This window comes from Gossypium arboreum, chromosome 5 (genome assembly GCF_025698485.1).
Source record: "Gossypium arboreum isolate Shixiya-1 chromosome 5, ASM2569848v2, whole genome shotgun sequence".
Lineage (NCBI taxonomy): Eukaryota > Viridiplantae > Streptophyta > Magnoliopsida > Malvales > Malvaceae > Gossypium > Gossypium arboreum.
The window spans coordinates 85,902,146-85,924,032 of NC_069074.1; the positions used below are offsets into that span (position 1 = coordinate 85,902,146).

A 21,887-nucleotide genomic window follows, 5' to 3' on the forward strand; every position below is an offset into this window, starting at 1 on the left:
TAAAGCAAGCATTGAAATAAATGGAGGACTTTCATACGAGACGAAACGTTGAAGTCCAGGGGGACCTAATCTTCATCATCATTAATAATCATAAATATAGTTTCTCCTATCCTTTACCACTTTTCTTCGGTAATAACAGAACCCGCAAATTCATGTAGTTGTGGCTAAGAAAATTTTGTTTGAATATATGCTAAAACTAAACCTAATTGTCCAAATTGGAGAGTAGTATTTAAGTTTTTAAATTTTTCGACACTTTTAAATCCACACCATAAGCATTCTGACAATGTAGTGCAAGAGTGGAACACTAATGACTCACATGGCAGAATCAACATGTAAACTTGACATGCAGTATCGAAGAGAGGGAATAAGGCACAAAAATCGGCAGAAGTGTGCAGGAATTTGCAGGAAAATATTCAGCCAAAAAGAAGAATATATAATGAGTTGTTCTAAGACTCATGCTAAAGATAATCAGGAAATTTGTAGGAATTTGAAGGAAGGGTGCCTCTTCTACCCTAAAAGCATTGACATTGGAATTTAGCAAGACAAGAATGAAGGGACGTGCCTGGGCTTGGAAATGTCAATTTTTTTACCGATTTGATTGAAAACGTTGAGATACTTCTTCAAGGCTCTGCCATTGTTTCTTTCGATGAATCAGTAAGGAACAAGCCCTTAAACAAAAATGAAAAAGCAAAAATGAAGATGATGTGAAGGAAGTAGAAGCAAAAATGTTTACCTGACCTTAGATGAAGGGGAGGAATGGCTATCGATTGAGAGTGTTTTTGAGGTGAAATTTTGGTAAGGGTAAAATAGGGTTCCTCAAGCAACGAATAGCTAAACGGTGAAGAGTGAAGGGAATAGAAAACCCCAAAAATCTTTGCTTAAGCACGGAATAGAATAGCCCAGTAATAAGCTATTCCATTGACCCAAACGTCGGTTTATGTGGGGCTACAAAATAGAGTGGTAATAGGCATGTAACGACATAGCCATTACATCCAACCAAACATGCCTTTAATATGCAGCAGAGTTGGCGTATATGATGTACAGTGCAATGCGGTAGTTCGCTGTACAGACATGTTGCAGTTTAAACTGCCAGATCAGATAATAGTACGCAGCAAAGCTGACGTACATGCAGTACAGTGCGATTAATTGTTGTGCGAATAAGTTGTAGTAAAACTGCCAGATCAAATCAGAAATAGTTTCCCTTCTCTTCGCAATCCCACCCAAAACTTTACTTTATGCAAGTGTATGTATTCATACAATCTCACAGAACGGTGACACATTAACAGATCGTCAGACAAAACAGATATGCACACAAACACATCCAGATAACTGAGTTCAGAGTCAAACATCTCACACAACAGTTACAATTGACACATAAGTCGCAGCCCAAATCAAAGTCTTAACTACCCTTACTAAGGCTTAGCCAAGGGTTAGAATACACAGAACCACGAACAAATCATAAATCAACATAATACAAAAATTTGGCAACGTAGGACCACATGGCCGTGTGCCCCGGCCGTGTGGAATTGCCCAGGCCATGTGAGGGTCTACACGCCTATGTAGAGGCTACACACACTCATGTGAAGGCCTCACACGCCCGTGTGGAGGGGGCATACACCCTTGTGAACAACCCGTGTAACTCACTGTCCAAAAATGCTAAAAAATTAAGAACATATGAGATACGACCATGTGGAATACATGCACGTGTTGCCAGGTTGTATGGCACCAAAATTCACCTAAAAACCCTAATTTCTAAACAAACACGCCCGTGTGCCCAGAGGACACGACCGTGTGAAAATTAACAAATTTTCCCAAATCTAACATATAGCCGTGTGGTCAAGTTGTGTAGCACCTAATCCTGCCCAGAAACCCTAATTTCTTATTCCACACAGCCGTGTGAACAGGCACACAACCGTGTGGCCACCCATGTGGTCACGAAATCACCACAAAATAAGCTGTAAAACGTGCCGTTGATGTTGAAACGATCCCCAACCCTCAATAACACAGAAAATACACCAAAAACACTCAGAATTTCAAGCAATTCCACCACAATCAACACTTCAATTGGTCAATTTCAAAAACACACAAAATATGTCGAATTTCACAGATCCAAAACAGAATTTCAATAATGGAAGGAAAGTTTCTAAACCCACACCTTATTCAACGACGGAGGAGCGAAATTCTTTGAAATATGTGCAGCGAAACTATTTCCCAAGAGAAAGAAAGAAAAATCAAAGGAAAACCAAAAAGAAAAGAAATAGAGAGAAAAAGAAGAGAAGAACGTCCAGGAGAAAGAAAAAAATAAAAATAACAATAACAATAAATAATTAAAAATATTAACTTAAAACAAAACAAAATAAATTGCCTCTCCAAAATGCACACACAAAGATTCAAACCCAGATCCATGAGGTAAATTAACATACAACAAACCACCAGACCAGCAGGCCCATTCTGTTACTTAAACGCACAATTCAACACAATAGCGTAACCTTCTCACTAACCCTAACTACAAAACTCAAAACTTCTAACCCCACAATTTGGGGTGTTACAATAATATACAAATTAAATTTTATAATTACAAATGTTTTATACAATAAATCCAAATTTTTAATTTTAAAAATATAATTCTAAAATATGTTGAAAATAGTTATTTTTAAATAAAAACAGTATTTATTATTTAAAATAATATTTTTAATATTAAAATATTTATTTAATTTAAGAAAAAAATTTAAAAATTTTTAAAAATCAAAATCTTGATAATTGAAATTTATAAAGCAAATGCATGCGTTGATCAAGTAATAAAGTGATAAGAAGATATCATTTTCACATGATCAAATTCTAAAATGTTAAGTATCAACTATTTAGTTTTATCGAATTCAGATTAATAAAATAAATTTTGATTACTAGAAAATGAAACTAAACAAATTATGGAAATTTTATTAAACTAAAACAATGAAAACTTCTAAATTTCTCAATCAATTTTAGAGACTTGAAACTCTAACTTCATCTAATCTAGGTTCAACCTATGTAACTACCAACCCAGAATTCAATACATTAATTAAATATTTCTGGTATCTAATTAGGTTAATCCTCTTTCCCACTAACTATATTCCTATATTAGGCACGTAACAACCCGTTTTCAATGAATTCGAAATAGTGGTTTCGGGACCACAAATCCGAGTCAAAAAGAAAATTTATTCTAATATTATTGCATGGTTTGCATTATGATAGGAAAGATACATGAAAATTTTGATAAGAAAATTTTATTGATTACATGCTTAATTATGGAAAGGACCAAATTGCATAAAATGCAAAAGTTGAGTTCTAGTAGCTATCAATATCAAATAGCTATAGAATTCAAAATAAGAGGTCCTTATATTGCAATTAGACCATTAGATGGAGTTAGTAGATATTTTTGATGAATCATCCATGAAAAATTAGAAAAAGGAAAAGGACTAAATTGGAAATTGAAATAATTAAAAGATGATAGTTAAATTAAAAAGAAAATATATCATATTATTATCATCTTCTTCCCCAAAAATACATGGAAACCCTAAGAAAGAGAAAGGAAATCAAGCAAGTCTAATTGGGTAAGTAATCTTGTCTCGTTTTTAGTAATTTTTATATTTCAGAGATCGGAATAACCTAATCTATCTAGTTTGGGGATTAATTTGTAAAGATATCAAAGTATGAAAATTTTACCATGGATGTATATGCTGAAAATTTGAAATTTATGGTAGAAAATGAAAGGTTATTGATAGATAAACAACTTTTACAAAGTGAATTTTGATGAAACTATGATTTAAAGACTAAAATGTCAAGATGTAGAACCCATGGAAAAATTCTGATTTTTGTGAAAACCATGGGCTATTATTGTGACATGTAAAAATCGATTAGGCTTGAATAAGGATTAAATTGCATGAATTTTATTTTCCGAGCCTAGAGATGAAATCGTCATTTATGAAAAGTATAGGGGCAAAATGATAATTTTGCCTAGAATGTGAATTGAATCAAATTGAGTATGTAAAATATTAAATTGATATCAAATTCATTTATATAGATTCAGAAAGACCAAATAAAGAGTTAGATCGAGGAAAAAAAAAGGTGACGGATTAGTAGATTTTCGTACACGAACAACTCTCGAGGTAAGTTCGTGTAACTAATTTGTGTTTATTTTTATATTTGAATTGAATGTGGAATATGTTTATGTGAAATACATAAATGTAATAATATATGAAATGATTACGATAATGCCTGAAAAAAATGATAAGTTCCGTTTGAAGGATGAAACTTGATGGATACGTGATTTCCTGAAATGATGATGGTCCTGCATTTGTTGCAGATATTATAGCTCGGACGAGCATCCTGTTAAAAGCCCTCTCAAGCATCCTATTAAATGATTCTTGCGAGTATCCTGATCGATAGTAATATTGCATGTGTTGCATACTACCGTAGCTCTTTGTGAGGGTCCTGTTACATGATTCAATCGGTTGTGATCCTGCATAAAATGCGAACACAAACGCAGCCATTTATGAGTGTCCTATTATATGGCTCTCTGGAGCTTCCTGACAAGGCTCGCTTGAACATCCTGTTATGCTATCCGGAGCTCCCTGATAATAACCCTTTAGAGTTACCTGATAAGCTCAATGAGCTTCCTGTTATAAACTCTTATGAGTTTCCTGATATAGCCTGGAGATACTTCCTGTTACATGGCTTACACGAGCATCCTAATACATGGCTCGAGAGTGTGCTCCCTGGTTATGTGCCCTAATGGGTACCCCTGAACATGAATTGACGGATCATTGATCTATATACCTTGAGTATACTATATGGGTATCCATTAATATTTCAACGATTCAACGGATAAAACTCCTAATGAAAGAAAATATAAGTTCAACTTGAGTTATTTCTCAAATACTTTGATATACTTGGAAATTGTTACATGATGAACTCATCCTTGAATTCTTGATACTCATATGAAATATAAAACTAACATGTTTGATGGGAATTTGTACTTAGGCAAATGGCAAAAATGTTTTGGATGCATGTTATGTATGTTTACTTATAATAAGCATGATTGGTAAGTTAAAATTTTGTTATAAGAACTTACTAAGCATAAAATGCTTACTTTGTTTAATTTTCCTCTGTTTTATAGTGCTCGGAAGCTTGTAAAGGTTGGAAAACAGTCGGAGTATCATCACAATATCCTTCAACCTGTTTTGGTATAAATAGCAAACTTATTTTGATATAATGGCATCTATAGGCTAAGTTAGGTAAAATGATGAAATATTTGGTTGTAACTAGCCATTGGAATGGCTAGTGTAAAGTATGTTTTGATGTAATTCTATAAAGCCATATCATGTTTGATGTATATGTTGAAATGGTTAAAGGTAGAAGGAATATAACCAAATGATGAATGGTTATAAGTTATCATAGTTTATAAACTTACAAATAAACATAAATGCAATTACGGTAAGTTAAACATTTGAATATATGTGTAAATATATCATACATAATACTTGTATTTGACTTGGGTTATATGTGGTAAATTGATTTAGAATTGGGTTGAAATGCTAGTGTAGGTGCAAGGTAAAATGGGTGAGAAATAAGGCTTGGAAAATGACCTAATTTTGTCCACACGGATAGACACACGGGCGTGTGTCTCAACCATGTGTGACACACGAGACACACGCCCATGTGCACGAGTGTGTGATTTGGCCGTGTGTCCCCTGCATCTTAAAATTTTATGACTGATTGTGATTAATTTTCATAAATGAATAGTAACATCCTAAAATAACTGTAAATGAATCTATAAGCTTCAGTAATGCTTTGTAACCCTGTTCCGGCGACGGATAAGGGTTGGGAGTGTTACAAGGCAAGTTGAGTGAAATTACTCAAAACAAACCTATTGGGTTGATTAGGGCATCAAATATATTTATATCTTAGCTACAAATTAACTCATTCGTCAGCTCTACTAAAGTTAATCTTAATATATTAAACCTAGATCTTAACCTCAATTTTCTCTTTCAAAACAAATCAAGATTATCAAGTTAATGCAACTTATTGATCAAGCAAGCAAATTAAATAAGCACAGGACTAAATAAATAATTAATAAAGATTGAACAACAAAAGAGAAATAGAATTCATTATCATTTCAAGAAAATAAAATTTAATTCATAATGAGTTGAAAAACAACATAAAGAGATTCAAAATAATTTATAAAATGCAGATATCAAACCTATTGTGATTTCCTTAATTCAATTAGAGATTATCAAGATATCACATTGTTTGTATATTAAATCAATAATATAAAGTTGAGATTTACCCTTTATTTTATAAAAATCATAGTAATTAAATTATATATTAATCGAATCTAAATTAAACACATAAATAAATAAAATCATCATATGAAACATAAACGAAATTACTAATGATAAATTAAATTAAATTAAATTAAATTAATTAAAATCAAATTAAGAAAAATGATATAAACCTGTAAAATATGAAACCACCTAATCATAAATTTTGAAAATAAAGATGATCTTAAAAATCATTCCTCAAATAAAATAGTCAATTCCTGCACAGTGCACATGAAATATAACTTGATTAGATTCAACTTCATTTTCCTTTTATTTTTAACCAACATTAGATACTTTTTCTTTATTTACTTTTAGCTTTTTTTTTCTCATGCATGTGGTAATCAGTTTAATGGGTTAAAAATTATCACACATTTTTTTTAAATTTTACTACACTTTTTATAAAAAAATCCAATGCCGCATGATCAAGGATGAAATGGTGTTACATTTTTAACATTTAATTTCAGCTTTTGGATCCAACTATAATGAATCTTTATATAGACTCCACTTGTCGTTGTTTCTGTTTTTTTTTTCAACTAAAAGCAATAGATATTTTAGATATAATGAGGTGCGATAGTTACTTATTTTATCTTTTAATTATGTGGTTAAGGTTCGATCGGAAAAAAATATTATTACAAAATGAAATAAAATAGCAATATGAATAAATTAGATAAAGACTGATTTGAACTGATTTTGAACTGAGCAAAAAATATAGCAAAGCATAAGAAATTTATAGGCTAAAAATACTAACCGGCAGCCCCTAAAAAAGTGCAACTACTCAAAACAAATTTCATAAGATACGAAACTAAATTATTTGACTAAGTAAAAAATAAAATCAAACTAAAAAAAAAAAAAACATTTGCCAAACCCCCTCAAAAGAGCAAAAAGAAAAAAAAAGTAAACTAAGAAATAATCTTTAAGTGTTTGCCAATTAAACACTAATACAAAGAAAAACATTTAAGTTGATGGAAAACAATAAATACTCACAAGTGTATAAAAGAAATAATGAAGAATTTTAAGCACAAAGTTTGAGATTTAATAGACCAGGCCCCGCCCGCTTGCCCGAAATGTAGGAGGATTTGGGCAAAAATATATGCCCGAAAAATAAGCTTGGACAAAAAAATAAGGCCCATTTAAAAAATAGGCTGGGCCTCGGGTAAGGTATTTTTTTCGAGCCTACCTGCCAGCCCAAATCCACTAAAGGACAAAAAAATCTATTTTTAAAATATTATTTTCTTGTTGGTTTCTCCTATTTTACTATTATGTTACTACTATTTTGTTGTTATTGTTTGGATATTTATAAAAATTATTTTATTGTTAATTTTGTTATTATTTTAAAGACATCTGTTAATTTTGTTATTATTTTAGAGACATTTGCTTGTTAAGTTGTATCTATCTTAGTGTTATTTAAGTATACTTATTTTTTAAATTTTATTTTCAATTTGTTGGGAAATATTTATTTTGATATTTTTAGTATTTTTGATGTATTATATATTTTTAAAATTATATAAAAATATAAAAATTAATATGGGCGGGACGGCTCGCGCTTGGGTTTTAGGATTTTTATCCGGGTCGGGCTTGAGCAAAATTTTAGGCCGATTTTTTTTTCCGGGCCAAGCCTGGGCCTAGCAAACGGGCATAAATTTTTAGTTGAGCCCAGCCTGAGCCAGGCCTGGCCCAGCCCATACTCACCTCTGATACTTAATGATAAATATTAATATTTTTATTTTGATAAAAAATTCCAGAATGACATTTTTGTATCGATACCAAGAATAGGTATTGATAAAAATGTCTAGATATCGATACTTATTGAAAATATTGATACTTGTTATTTTTGCTCAATGTTTCTGAACTTCAAAACTTAAAAACAATTTTATAAGTATTCCGGAGCAGTTTTTTACTTGTTTGAAATTCGGAGTATTTTCTATGTGTTCAAAGTGATTTTCAAAGTGTTCAAAATTTTTTGACTTTAAACTTCATTAATTTTTTGTTAGAAAACAATTTTATTCAAAACATTATATTTATTATATCAAAATATTTTATGAAAGCTTGGTTTATCAAGTTTACATCATGCCAAGAAATTTGAAACATTTAGCTTTTGTTGTATAAATGACTTGGTTTTGGGAATTTGAAACAAAAATGTTGTTTTGGAAAAACAAAATTATATTAACTGTATGTTCAAATTTGTATCAAAAAATATGCTTATATATATACATGTTAGATTGTTTTGACATGTGGCTGACTTGATTAAATATATATATACAACTTGTAAACATATATTCCAAACATACATACATACATATAGATAGATATTTCATTTATATATCACAATAATCATAACAAGTAATTCTATAAATTTTTGAGTTTGATTGAAGATGAATATTTCATTGTATAATAGTTTTTAAATTAATTAATGAAGAGGATTGTTTTTTAGTTATGAAAATATTTCTGTTTGGTTTATTTCACCTAGAATAATTTTTATAAAATGAATTCATCCAATAAAAATGTTTATATAAAATTAACTAAACACTAAAAATTATCACATTTTTAAAAATTATACTATTTCTCAATCAATGCAACATATAAATATAAATTATGTTCCATCGTTTATTGAAATAATATTACCAAAGTTCAATCAATGCATTTGTGCTTTAGATGCTATGGAATCAAAATAAGAGTTAAAAGACAGGAATAAAATCTTGCGAAAAAAGAAAAATAGAAGAACCCTTCTGGAACTGTTGCCGACCGCTGAAGGCTGAAGACCCTGGAAATTGTATCCTCTAGCGTTGGGACTTTTATTTTCCAGTTGCAGATGCCATGGACTTGGTCACTTTGAGATTTCATTTTCGCCTGATTTCTTGTTTCCTGTGATAAAAGGAAAAGATAAAACATGAATCTTGCAGACACTTACTCTTCATTAATTTGATCCTGCGGTTAATATACCAAAATATTTCCAAATGAAATGAAAGTATAGCATTTGGACAAGTGAGAACTCACTCTTGAAGGAGACAGCTCCCGGTGTTTCTTTATCGATTTTTACGTCGCTGCCCATTTTATCCTTAACGTAATCTTCAGACCATTCCACACCTGTCAAGGTTAATTTTGTTAAGCTGGTTAATTTCTCCAGATCATCAACCTCTTTTAGTTGATTGCAGTATCTGATCTCAAGATTATCCAGCACTGGCATGGTGCCATCCTCCACAATCCAATGCTGCAGTTCCACCAGCTTCCACAGTTTCAAGGCTTGAAGATTAGGAAACTTGTTCCTACAAACCATAGTTTTCCCCAAGAAGGAATGACCATATAGCCTAAGGACCTTCAGTTCTTTCAGCTCCGCAAGCATTTCCATTGGATCATATGGTAAATATGACCCTGACAAAGTAAGGACTGAGAGACTTCTTGGAAGTTCACCAAGTATCTTTCTCGGCCTTTCTAGTTCTCCAAGCAGATATAATTTACACAAGCTCTGGAGCTTGTTCATGCTCTCCAATGCAAGTTTTGAAGACTCGTGTCCTTCACTCACTGATCTCAACTTCAAGGACTGAAGATTTGTTAGTTTTGAAAGCCAGGCATCTATAACTTCCATAGATGATTCATAGCATGTTAATTTCAATTTCCTTACACCAACCAACCTGTTCAACTGATTGTGCATCGGGATCTGTCCTCGAATTTTCAATCCCCATAAAGTATGAAGGTTAGTTGAAGATCGCTCATGATCACATCCCATCTGAATGGAGAAGTCAACATAAACTTCACTCATATAGAGATGCTGAAGCTTCTTTTCCTCCCAAATGGTGCTTGGTAGAGTGGTTACATTAGTATGTTTTACATCTAAAGACTGTAAACGAGGGAGCTCGGCAACTGACTTTGGGACTGAATCCAAATGAGTCCGTCTTAAGCCCAAATACTTTAGACAAGGCAGTCTTCCAATATCCTCAGAAAGCGCTGGTTTATAAACACCTTCTAGATCAAGCACTACAAGCTTTCCAAAACTGTCCTTGACAATCTTTTTAAGAAGGTCTCCTATCCCATCTGCAGGTCTATCTCCTTTTCTGTCGTAGAATGAAATGTATGAACGTAGATTTGTCATGCAGTGTTTTTCATGCTCGGTATGGATGAACATTTGTAACCCATCTGCAAGCCTCCGGATAGGGATACTATACGGTGTTGTATCGGAATTGGATGCGGTTGAACTGCTGCGCATGCGATGTATGTGGAAAAATCCAAACTTCTCGGCATTTGGAGACAAAGCATCGTGTAATGCATTCGGTAGGAGACATGTTTTGGGACTTCCATCTAAGCTCCATTTAACGATCTGAACCAATTTTGTGCTTTCTAGTTGTACAAACTGTTGCATGGCCAGCTCTTCCAGAGTTTTTGTGTTCCCTTCTGGTTGTATGATCAGTCCTTCAGCAAGCCATATGAGAAGCAACCTTCTTATGGGGATCTCATATGATCTGGGAAAGAGACCCAAATAAAGAAGACAGTGATTTAAAGGGTAGTCTAGGAGCTTATAGGACTCATCCAATGTCTTGAGAGGATTTTCTTCAGTATCACTGGATTTTAGCCTCGCATCATTTCCTTCTATCTTCTCTGTCGCCAAAGAAGCCTGTTGATTGAACCGACCTGCCAATAGACCTATCGAAAGAGGTAGACCACGGCCTCTTTGCATCAAATCTGACGGCACGTCATCATCACCCACGCTTTTTTGTACCTTCTTTAAGAACAATCTACAACTCTCATCCTCATTTAACGGGCGTAGTGGGAGAACTACGGCTGGTGGATTCATATTGTACGCTAGATACGCCTTGCGAAGGGTGAGGATCACCCTGCTACCATTTGATGAATTCGGGAGGACTTGAATGAGTGTATTCTTCCATAGCTGAGGCGTCTGTAAATCATCTAAAACTATCAAATATCTCTTCCAATTCAAGAAAAGGTGAAACCTTCTTTGTAGTTGCTCAATGGATAAGCTCTGTTTCTGCTTTTTCTTCATAAGTTGTCCCAATAAATCAAGCAGGAGATCTCTTTCATCATATTCTTGCGGAACAGTGATCCAAGCCCGACAATCAAAGTGCTGCTTAGTTGCAATGCTGTCGTAAAATGCCCTCACAAGAGTTGTCTTGCCAGAACCTGCCTCACCTAGCACCGAAATCAAATAATGCAATCTGTAGCTATCGAGTGCGAGTTTCGCTAATTCCTCTATCGTATCCCTCATCCCTATGATTTCAGACTCGTTTTCCATGATATCAGAAACTGAATTCCACCGTTGTGCAACCTTTCGATCTAGAGTATCTTCATGCAGCTGTTCTAAATCTAAATCAGGTAACAACTCTATCCCGGGAGTCATTTGAAAGACCCAAGAATTGGTTTTCCGTGCTATATCTACATGAGGTACGGTAAGAATCACCCTGCTACCAGTCAAGGAGTTGGGAAGGGAAATTTTGAGACTTTCCCAGACACTGGATGTCCAGACATCACATAGAACTATTAGGTACCTCTTCTGAGCTAAGAAATTGCAAACCATTTGTCGCATTGGCTCAAGGGATAGTTTAATTTCCCTGACGCCTATTTGCTTCCAAATTTCAACTAAAACATCTATTTCTTCGAACTCTTCTTGAAGATGGACCCAAGCACAGCATTCAAAATGCTGCTTGACTTCTTTTGCATCATATATTTCCCACAATAGAGTACTCTTGCCAACACCCACAATTGAAATGAGAAACAGCAACCTGTCAGAACTGAGGATCGATTGCGTTAGCTTACTCATTGCAGCCTTTATGGCAATGGTGCTAGAATCATCCTCCAAATAATTAAAAGGTCGAGGCCATTCTTCAACAATACCATTTTCTCCAATGATCAGTGAATTATTATGAATTGCAAGAATCACCCGACTACCGTTAAAAGAGAAAGGAAAGGCAGATTTGAGATTGTTCCAAATACTAGCCGTCAAAGCTCCATATAAAACTATCATATACCTCTTCCCAACTAAGAAATCATGAAGCACCTCGCCTACTTGTTTCACTTTCGTCTTGTTACGCATAACTTGTTCTAAAATGGCTTGCAAGATATCCGTTGCTTCAGACTCTTTACGAACATGGACCCAAGCAATGCATTGGAAATATTGTTTGATATCTTCTGAATTGTAGACTGCCCACAATAAAATTGCCTTACTTGAGAATGCAACTAAAGCCTTTGAGATGAGATACTGAAGCATGCATCGACTAAGGACTGGCTGAGCTAATTTCTTTACTAAATCATCCAAAACAATCGTAACCGGTTTCTTCTCAAACCATTTTTGGCCATGACTTTCAACTGAAGAAATTGGTACATCAAAAAAGTCACTCAATGAACATTCAAGCGAAACCTGCACATCTTCTCCTATGGTGGCCTGTTTATCTCTTGAATAAACTTTTGGTCTAACTCCCACAGCTTTTGAGCTTTGCTCTATTACTTTTGGTCTAACTCCCACAGCTTCAGTATTACTCAATGACTGCATTGGTTTAACTTTCCTTTGCTCTATTACTTTGTCCTTCAATTTCCCAATCCTTTTTCTTAACCGCCTTTTGCTCAACCAGCACTTGATGCTCTCGGAGTTATACTTCATATTGAAACCTTTGTGGAGTTGCAGTATCATAGTGTCCGAGAAGGAGTCTATCATGTCCTCCACAAGATAGATATCCTTGACAAGCTTCAACCAGTCATCAATAGTTTTTTTGTCAATTACTTGGACGCTCACTGCACTTTCCAAGGATTTCTGCAACTCTTGTAGCTCATTTATGGATTTTTCAACTTCACTTTTCAAATTTGGATTGCTAGAGAGCGGACGTAATTTTCGGCTCAAATGTTCAGTTATTTCAACAGCCATGGAGTCTCAGTTATCAATCTTTAATCCTTCTTTTCCTTTATAATATGTGGCTTAACTTTATCAGTGATGTCCTGCATCCTGCTAAAATACAATTCTTTAATTAGTGAATGAGATTTGAAGAAGTTGCCTGCCTAAAATACATAAATTTTTATGCCAATTAGGCCTTAATCAGTCATTCCTAATTTCATGAAGAGATCTCCTAACTTCAGCTACTAAAGTTTATGATAATTTATCATATATCAAGATAGATAGATAAAAGGAAAACAGACAAATTCGGTAAGTTGTGTTATCTGTGTGTTTGTGTTCTTCATGCTAATTAATTGCGTAAACAAAAACATTGTAGTTATTAACATATTAAAACTACACATGAACTTTTATCTAATGTGCAATGTTATACTTGAATTTTGATTTTGTTCAATTTTATAAATGAAATTTTGATTTAATTTAATTTTTACAAACCATTAACAATATATCGAATTAGTACCATTTTACGTTAGATATTACATACACAAACAATTATATTAATCCAATATGAAAATAAATATATGTATTCATTTCTTTAAATATGTACAATTGAATTAAAATCAAAATTTCATCTATATATAGGAACCACACTTCAAGTTTCATATGTATAAGTGTACTAAATAAAACACATGTATCAAATTACACATTGAAGCAAAATTCATCTATAAATGTGATATTTATCCCCAAAATCATAAACAATGTAAAATGTGTAAATAGTGTTTAAATGGTTATTTTTGCATTTATTAAACATATAGTATTCTCATAACTTTTTTAGGCTTAGCTCACAAATTGGTACTTAAATTTTATCTTTTTTAGCTAATTTTTTTCCCAAATTAATACCTTCTTAAATCAAATAGTTAGACTATGCATTTTTTTTTCTTATTTTGGCATCTAAACTTTTTTTTTTTGTTGCAGGTCCTACCTAATTACCATTTTTCCATGTAAATACTTATGTTAATTCGGTAGTTAGTTAAAAGATTCAATCTATTTAAAAAAAAAAAAGATAACCATTTAAAGATCAACATGTAACCAAAAAAAAAAGGGACAAAATGTCATATTTTCTCTTTTACATATATATTTTATTTTCTCTTTTTTCTTTCTTTAGAATTGGGTCAATGGTCAAACCGATCAAATACTAGTTCCTAGTTTGATCAATTTGTTCAATTCAATTAAATAAAATTTTAAAAATTCATAAAAATATTTTTAAAATAGAGAAAACTGATTCAACCAATTTTTTTAGCTTAGTTCAACCGATCTATATCGGTTGGCAAGTCAATCATTTCAACCCCTCTCTTTGAATAAATATCCCAATCGATTCTTAATTCAACCAATCAATCAAATCCAATCCAATTCTAAAAACAATAGTTTTGATTAATGAAATAACTTTTTTGATCCTGTCAAGTCAAGTCGACCAAGCATGAGGTAAAGTTTACAAAAATAATTAATTGTGATGGTTTCAACCTCAAGAGGGTGAATTTCAAGAATTGTCAGACATTATAAAGGAAGAAAAAGAATAGGAAAATAGAAAAAAAAATAAGGAGAGGGAAATAATGTAAAAAAAAAGAAAAATTAAAAAATATTTTTCTAAGTTTATATGAATTGGCAATCTATAATTTTTTAACAGATATTTTATTTTGGTATAAAATAGGTAATTGAATAATAGTTTAGGTACTGCTTGCGACCCAAAAAACATTTGGGTACCAACTTGAGGAAAACAGTAAAATTTAGATACTAATTTGTAGGTTAAATTTTTTAAATTAGACTTAACATTGGACTACCGAATGTACTAACTTGAAAAAAATAGTTTAAGTATCATTTTTTTAACTTCTTTTTTATATAAAATCAAAATTAACATTTGGGAATTTTGATTTCAAAAGATGAACTTAGATATATGAGGTGGGATAAAGCAACATCTAGTCCCTAAATTTTATATATATTTTTGAATTTGCTCTTAAATTTTTTTTTTATAATAATCCCATAATTTAACAATTCTTTGTATTTTGATTCTTAAACTTTGATTCCTTTAAGGTTTGATGTTGTTTCATATTATCACCTAAATATTAAAATACTAGTTCTTTTACTCAGATATGTAAAGTTTGACTGTATAAATTAATTAAAATGCTTTATAATTTTATATAAATTTAATTTATGATTTATAAAATAAATAAAATAAAATCATTTTATAAAATTTTTATAATTTTGTAATCCAATATTTCTAAATTTGATAGTGTATTTTTAAATAAGTAAATAGATAGTTTTGAAATTTGAAATAAATTGCTTAGGCATATTTTAAGTTTTAAGATTATTTTATTTTAAATTCGAAATATATATTTTTAAAATTAAAATTATTCCACTTATAATTTAACCAAAAAAATAAGGAGATGAGATTTTAAAACGTAAAATTTGTTTTTAATTTCATTTTTTTAATCTTTACTTCCTTGTTTTTCTTTAATAAAAATATTTTTAAATTAAAAATCTTATCCTAAATATCATTTAAATAATAATAATAATTTTAATAAATAATTATAAATAAGAACTTGGAATTTCCAAAAATAAAATTTTAAGTTATAATCTAAATAACACTTTATGGATAATGGAAAATTATAAAATTATCTTTTAAAAATATATAGAAATTAAATAAAAAAATCATTACTTGACATCATTATATAATTTTGTACCTTGTTATATTATATGATATATATGATACATATATAACCTAAAAATACAAAAGCAATATTAAAATATTATTAAAATAATAATTTAAAAAAATGATTAATCGATGATGTAATACAACTCTTACATTAAAACTTTAATAGATTTCAAATTTAAAAATAAAATTTTAAAAAATCTACTAAATTTTCTGTTCAAAGTAGAAAAAGAAATCAAACAGATCACTCAATGTTGCCTCAATAGGAATAGTAAAAGATAGGTTTTAAATCAAGTGAGTGATTATTTCTTGAATGCCTACTTAATACTAAATATGAAAGTTAATAATCCTATTAAATCTCAATTAATTTCTTCCACAATCTATATAGCAAATACCATAAAAAGATACAAAAAGTGAACAAGAAAGAAGCAAGAAGAGTAAGATTGCGTACCGCTAAATACAAGTGTCGAGGGTGCACCACCGCAGATTGACGTCTGCAATTGTTTAGTGTTTGAACTTCAGGCTTTTTAGCTGATCTGACCACAATGGCTTCCCGGAGACCGCCGGTCAAGCTAGGAAAGAGAGAGAAATAAAAACAAGAGAGATTAAGTGGTAGGCACATGAAAAGACGAGCTGTAAATTAAGTCCACTCAAGGAGCGTTTTCTTTTAATAATGAAAAGGAATTAAATTATTTCAGTAAAGCAACAGAGTCCTTTTCATTGGAAGTGATGTAAAAAGAGAAAATAATCATAATTCAGTATTTTAGAACATCATACTAGCTAAAATCACTATTTTACCAATAAAGGCTTATTTTTAATTTTATTTATGGAAATAAGTTGATTTTTATACTATTTATAGGAAAAGATCGAAAAATATAAAATGCGTCTACGTAGGAACATTTTAGGAGGAAATTTCAGCAAATCACATGCCTAAGGGAGCGATTTTGTCATGTCAGCATAAAACGAGCTGACGTGGATGCACCTTGCTGACGTGGCAAAATCGCTCTCTCAGGGACACGATTTAGCCCATGTTTTTTTTCTCAACGGTCAAAAAAACCCCTCTCGTACTTTTTTCACACAACATTTCTTCCAAATTTTTCAAAAAATCTCTCAAATTTCTCTCTAAATTTCTCAAAGATCTTTTTTATTAAATTATTTCCTTTAATTTTTTTAAAATTAGTATTATTTTTTATAATTTTAAAAATATTTGATCGTGTTAGCAATGGCTGGGAAATTAATTCGTCTCGATCATAAATATATCTCCGTCGAACAAATGAAAATGGTAAGAGTTAATTTTAATTTTTAAATATTATTTAATATTTTTATTTATGTCATTTTAATTAATTTTTATTTTATAATTTTTTATAACAATTTGTAGATCAAGTGTTACAATGTTATATTCGTAATATGTCTGATCCTCCATCACTGTTGATAGAAAATTACTTGAGGGAAGCGGATTTTTGGCACGTTGCCAATATAGGCTGAAGGTGCAAGTTACACCCGAAACTCATCAGCACGTTAACAGAGAGGTGGAAACCCGAGACGTACATATTTCATCTTTCATGCGGAGAGTGTACCATCACTTTAGAGGACGTGCAGTTACAATCGGGATTGTCAACGGATAGGTCTACACTCATCGAGTCCGTTCAATCTGCTGATTAGGGAGCCATATGCTACGATCTTTTGGGTGCGATTCCAGATAATATTTACATAGGTCGGATCAAGATGGGCTAGTTACGAGACACATTCCCATAGCCGGTGAATGATTCGACTGAAGTAGAAAGAATATGATATGCTCGGGCATACATCCTTGAGATGATTGGAGGTTATATGATGCCGGACTTGTCACGCAACCTCGTAAATCTGAGGTGGCTACTGAAACTCATTGATTTTAAAGTAGCTGGCTATCTTAGTTGGGGGTTTGCTGTGTCGGTAACATAGTACCGGGAGATGTGCAGGGCGACACCACCAAATAAAGCCAAAATTGGAGGTTGACTATCATTACTACAATCATGGGCTCGGTTTTACTTTCCATTTTTACATCCTCGAGTAAACCACCCATATACCCACTCAAAACGAGGTAAAATTTATATTAAATTTTACAATTATTACATAGATTTAAAATATAATTTTATGTTAAAATTTTATTTAATTAGGTGGAACCATTCGGCTAGCTATGTTGGAATACCTACCGCTCTTGAAGATGTACGACTTCTATTAGACCAACGGTCGAAAGCTCATGTAAGTATTAAATAAAATATATATGCATAACATAGCCATTTCATATTTAGTATTATGTATATAACTAATATCTTAATCATGTTCGTATAGTTTTAATGGACACCATACGAGGATCCGACAATTCAGGCAGTAGTTCCGGATGAATTCTTTCAAAATCTAAAAATTTGGCATGTTAAAGTCCCATTGGTCAACTATGCTGTTGCGACAATTTAGATTCCGACAATGGATTCCCATGGCACCTGAGGTGTTCAATGATGAGCACAAAATTGACTTACGGTAATCGAATACGAACTAGCTGGTATTCTTCTCAAAATATATCGAAATTTGGGAAATCGATATGATCATATACCTACTCGCGAACCGGTTATCGTTCTAGAGTTAGCATGCACGCTAGATTACATGACATGGTTTAAAATCCATGGTAAGCCGTTTGCTATCGAAAGAGCAGAGGTGTCGGCAAATTCGCGTCGAAAAAGAACGACGGGGCCCTTTAAATCTAAGGAGAATGGATGACGATACGGGCCCACCAACAGTGCCCACACAATTACCTGGCCCAACACCTCAAGCGATGACGCCCACACCACAGCCCCTTCAGATTATGTCAGGCGCGTATCCTAGTCATTATATGTATCATAACCCTTATATGTTTCCTTTTCCCAGTCTTATGCCTGGTTGGAATGCATAGTCCGGTGCATCTTCTTTCCCGATGTCTCAAACTCAACCGACAATATGTAGGCCATCGTCGTAGGAGGGATTGCACAAGGAACCGTCAGGGACCTCATCTCATTACCAATCCCCATCGCCTTATGGGATTTAAACACCTCCTCCGTGAGTGATGCAAACACCTTATCATTCTTTATTCTATCAATGTGGGTCATCCTCCCAACACCCACAACCAGAACAACCACAACCCCCTCATAAGCCATAAAAGTAACATATTTTAATCTCATTCTTAATGCGGTTTTGGATGATTTATTATTTAATTTAATGAATTTGAGGCTTTTAATCCTTTAATTTCATGTTTCCATACTTAGGAGAGCATAGGAAGCAAAAAGAGTAGAAAATGGGCCAAATTCAGACAAAACGAGCTACTTTTAGGATCCACATAGCCTAACTATTCCCACACGGCCTGAGCACACTACCGTGTGAGCCACACGCCCATGTGCCAGCCCGTGTCGATATCGCTTATTGTTTCTCAAATATGCGAAAAATACCAAATTTTAGGGTTTCTGAGCATTCTAAAGTCTATAAATACACACTAGAAGAGGACCTAACGGAGCATGCAGAGTAGAATGAAGAAATTATTCGAAGAACGCTGTCGGAATCAACTCAGAAGCAGGATCTCCTTCAAGATTGAGGATTCTCCATTCAATTTCTCTAGAAGTTTTTAGGTTTCTTTATGTTTTGTTGTTTTCCTAATTTTGAGATGTTTTCCTCCCAAAGTATGAACTAAATTCCCTAGATACCTAGGGAAGATGAAACCTATGATGGATCTTGTTATTTAATTTTTTAAATTACATGATAAATACTCGGTTTCTCGATCTCAATTACGTGTACTTATTCCATGTGTTAATGTTTTTAAGATATTAATTCATGATTGATGTGCTTAGTTTAGTGGAGCAAAAGTCCCTGTCTAAGAGTAGATCTAGCATAATTGAGTGGAGTTGCATGCAATCCTAGAAATAAGATGACATAAATCTACCAGATTAGAGTCAAATCTAATAGTGGAGTCCATAGATCGAGTTAATGCGACAATAAATGTTTTAATTAGAAAGAGATTTCAATTAATCAACCTAGAGTCGGTTATTTTTACTCTCGAAAGAGATATTAATATAATTTAGGGATTTCTAAGGATCAAGGCAAGTGAATAAATCATTTAAGCCTGATTCAGAATAATAAGTGAAGTCTAGGTGGATTCTTTCCTGGGTATTATCTCTCTTATTTGTTTATTCGATTATTTTCTTACCGGGTAGATAATAGAAAGATAGTAAGTACTAGTACTTTTAGTCCTCTTGGATACGATATTCCCGACTCACCATAGCTATACTATTATTCGATAGGTGCGCTTGCCTTTGTCGTGATTTTAGTTAGTTAAGTGGATCATCATCAAGTTTTTTGCGCCGTTGTTGGGGACTAAGATATTAGGAACACTAAATTTTTATTAATTTAGCAATTTTTACTTTTATTACATTGTATTTTTGTTTTTAATTTAATTTAATTTTCTATTTTTTCTTTTGTTTATTTCTGGCAGGTTCCTTTAGTATATGACTAGAATAAACCCGTCAGGACCTCTCGTATTTGACAGTGAGATCACAGCTCGCAAATATCGTAGAGAAGCGAGGTAGAACTGACAAAGTACAATGGAAGAGCAAGAGGAAGTTATTAATACTGAGGAGATGGCTGATAATCATAATAATCAGCTACCTCCTGTGGTTGCTGCAAATCCTATGAATCCAAATCCTGCTCCCCGTACTATAAACGATTATGCTAAGTCCAATTTAACTAGGTTGAATCGAGTATAGTGAAACTTGCTATTGCTGCTAATAACTTTGAACCGAAGCCGAACACCATTTAGATAATCCAACAATTTGTTCAGTTCGATGGTTTGCAAGATGAGGATCCAAATACTCACTTGGCCAACTTTCTGGAATTTTGTGACACTTTTAAGATTAATGGCATTTCTGACGATGTCATTTGCCTTCAGTTGTTTCCATTCTCATTAAGAAATAAAGCTAAACAGGTTGAACTCCCTACCATAAGGTTCTATCACTACATGGGAGCAAATGACTGAAAAATTCTTATTAAAGTACTTTCCACCAGCTAAGACGGCCAAGCCGATGAATGATATCTCTTCCTTCCTGTAAATGGATTTAGAGACCTTATATGATGCATGAGAGATGTATAAAGATTTATTGAGAATGTGCATTCACCATGGGTTACCTCTATGGCTATAGGTTCAAACTTTCTACAACGGTTTGAACCCCTTAACTAGGCAATTGATCGACGCAGTCGCCGATGGGACTATGAATAATAAAACACTTGAAGTGACTTATAAGTTTGTAGAGGAGATGTCACTGAATAATTATCAATGGCAAGTCATGAGAACAAAGTCGATAAAAATAACCGGTTTTTTTAACGTTGAATCGGTCACCTTGTTATCGAATCAAGTAGAACTTTTGAGTAAAAATATTAACGGTTTATATGGTTCTACGTAGGTACATCCGGTAATACAGTGTGATACAAATGGAGGAGGGATGAACAATCCAGAATGCTTATCTTACAGCCCTAGCACAGAGAACGAACAAGTCAACTATATGGGTAACAATTCTAGACTTCAGAATAATCCCTATAGTAACACTTATCACGCAGGTTGGAGGAACCATCCCAATTTCTCTTGGGGTAGTCAAATAACCAGATACCATAACCTCCTCTAGGCTTCCAACAACAACCTTACCCGCAAGAGAAGAAACCAAACCTTGAGGAGATGTTGACGAAGTTTATTTTGGTGTCAGAAACTCGGTTCTAAAACACTGAAACAGTACTAAAAAGTCAACAAGCGTTGATTCAAGGGCTTGAGAATCAAATTGGTCAATTGGAAAAGATGATTTCAGAACGACCACAAGGTAGCTTGCCAAGCAATACCGAAACTAAGCCAAGCAACACCGAAACTAACTCAAAAGAGCAACTTAAAGCAATTACTACTCGAGATGAAGAAGGGTTAGTTGAACCTGAACCAGAACTAAGGCAAGAA

At 32.9% G+C, this 21,887-nt stretch overlaps 1 protein-coding gene and 1 non-coding gene across 3 annotated transcripts; both read right to left on the minus strand.

Annotated features, from left to right (window-relative positions):
• Window positions 1–8,900: 8,900 nt before the first annotated feature.
• LOC108457851 (putative disease resistance RPP13-like protein 2) lies at window positions 8,901–16,646 on the minus strand. 2 transcript variants are annotated; one of them, XM_017757029.2, is made up of 3 exons: window positions 16,347–16,646; window positions 9,354–13,305; window positions 8,901–9,221 (listed from the first exon to the last, which is right to left on the minus strand). In XM_017757029.2, exons 2-3 carry the CDS (start codon window positions 13,222–13,224, stop codon window positions 9,184–9,186), a joined length of 3,909 nt encoding a protein of 1,302 aa, XP_017612518.1. In that variant the 5' UTR covers window positions 13,225–13,305; window positions 16,347–16,646; the 3' UTR covers window positions 8,901–9,183. The 2 variants fall into 2 exon arrangements, with proteins under 2 accessions (XP_017612518.1, XP_017612516.1); XM_017757027.2 differs by having other exon boundaries at window positions 9,354–13,302; window positions 16,347–16,644.
• Window positions 16,647–20,968: 4,322 nt separating this feature from the next.
• Window positions 20,969–21,074, minus strand: LOC128293558 (small nucleolar RNA R71). Its single transcript, XR_008283739.1, has one exon. It is a non-coding gene; the product is annotated as a small nucleolar RNA R71 (small nucleolar RNA).
• Window positions 21,075–21,887: the final 813 nt, after the last annotated feature.

Excerpts from the sequence above, each read along its gene's own strand:
- LOC108457851 (XM_017757029.2), bottom strand. The coding sequence starts at position 13,224 with ATGGCTGTTGAAATAACTGAACATTTGAGCCGAAAATTACGTCCGCTC. Across the intron at positions 9,222-9,353 it reads GGGAGCTGTCTCCTTCAAGA|GAAACAAGAAATCAGGCGAA; the intron begins GTGAGTTCTCAC and ends CTTTTATCACAG.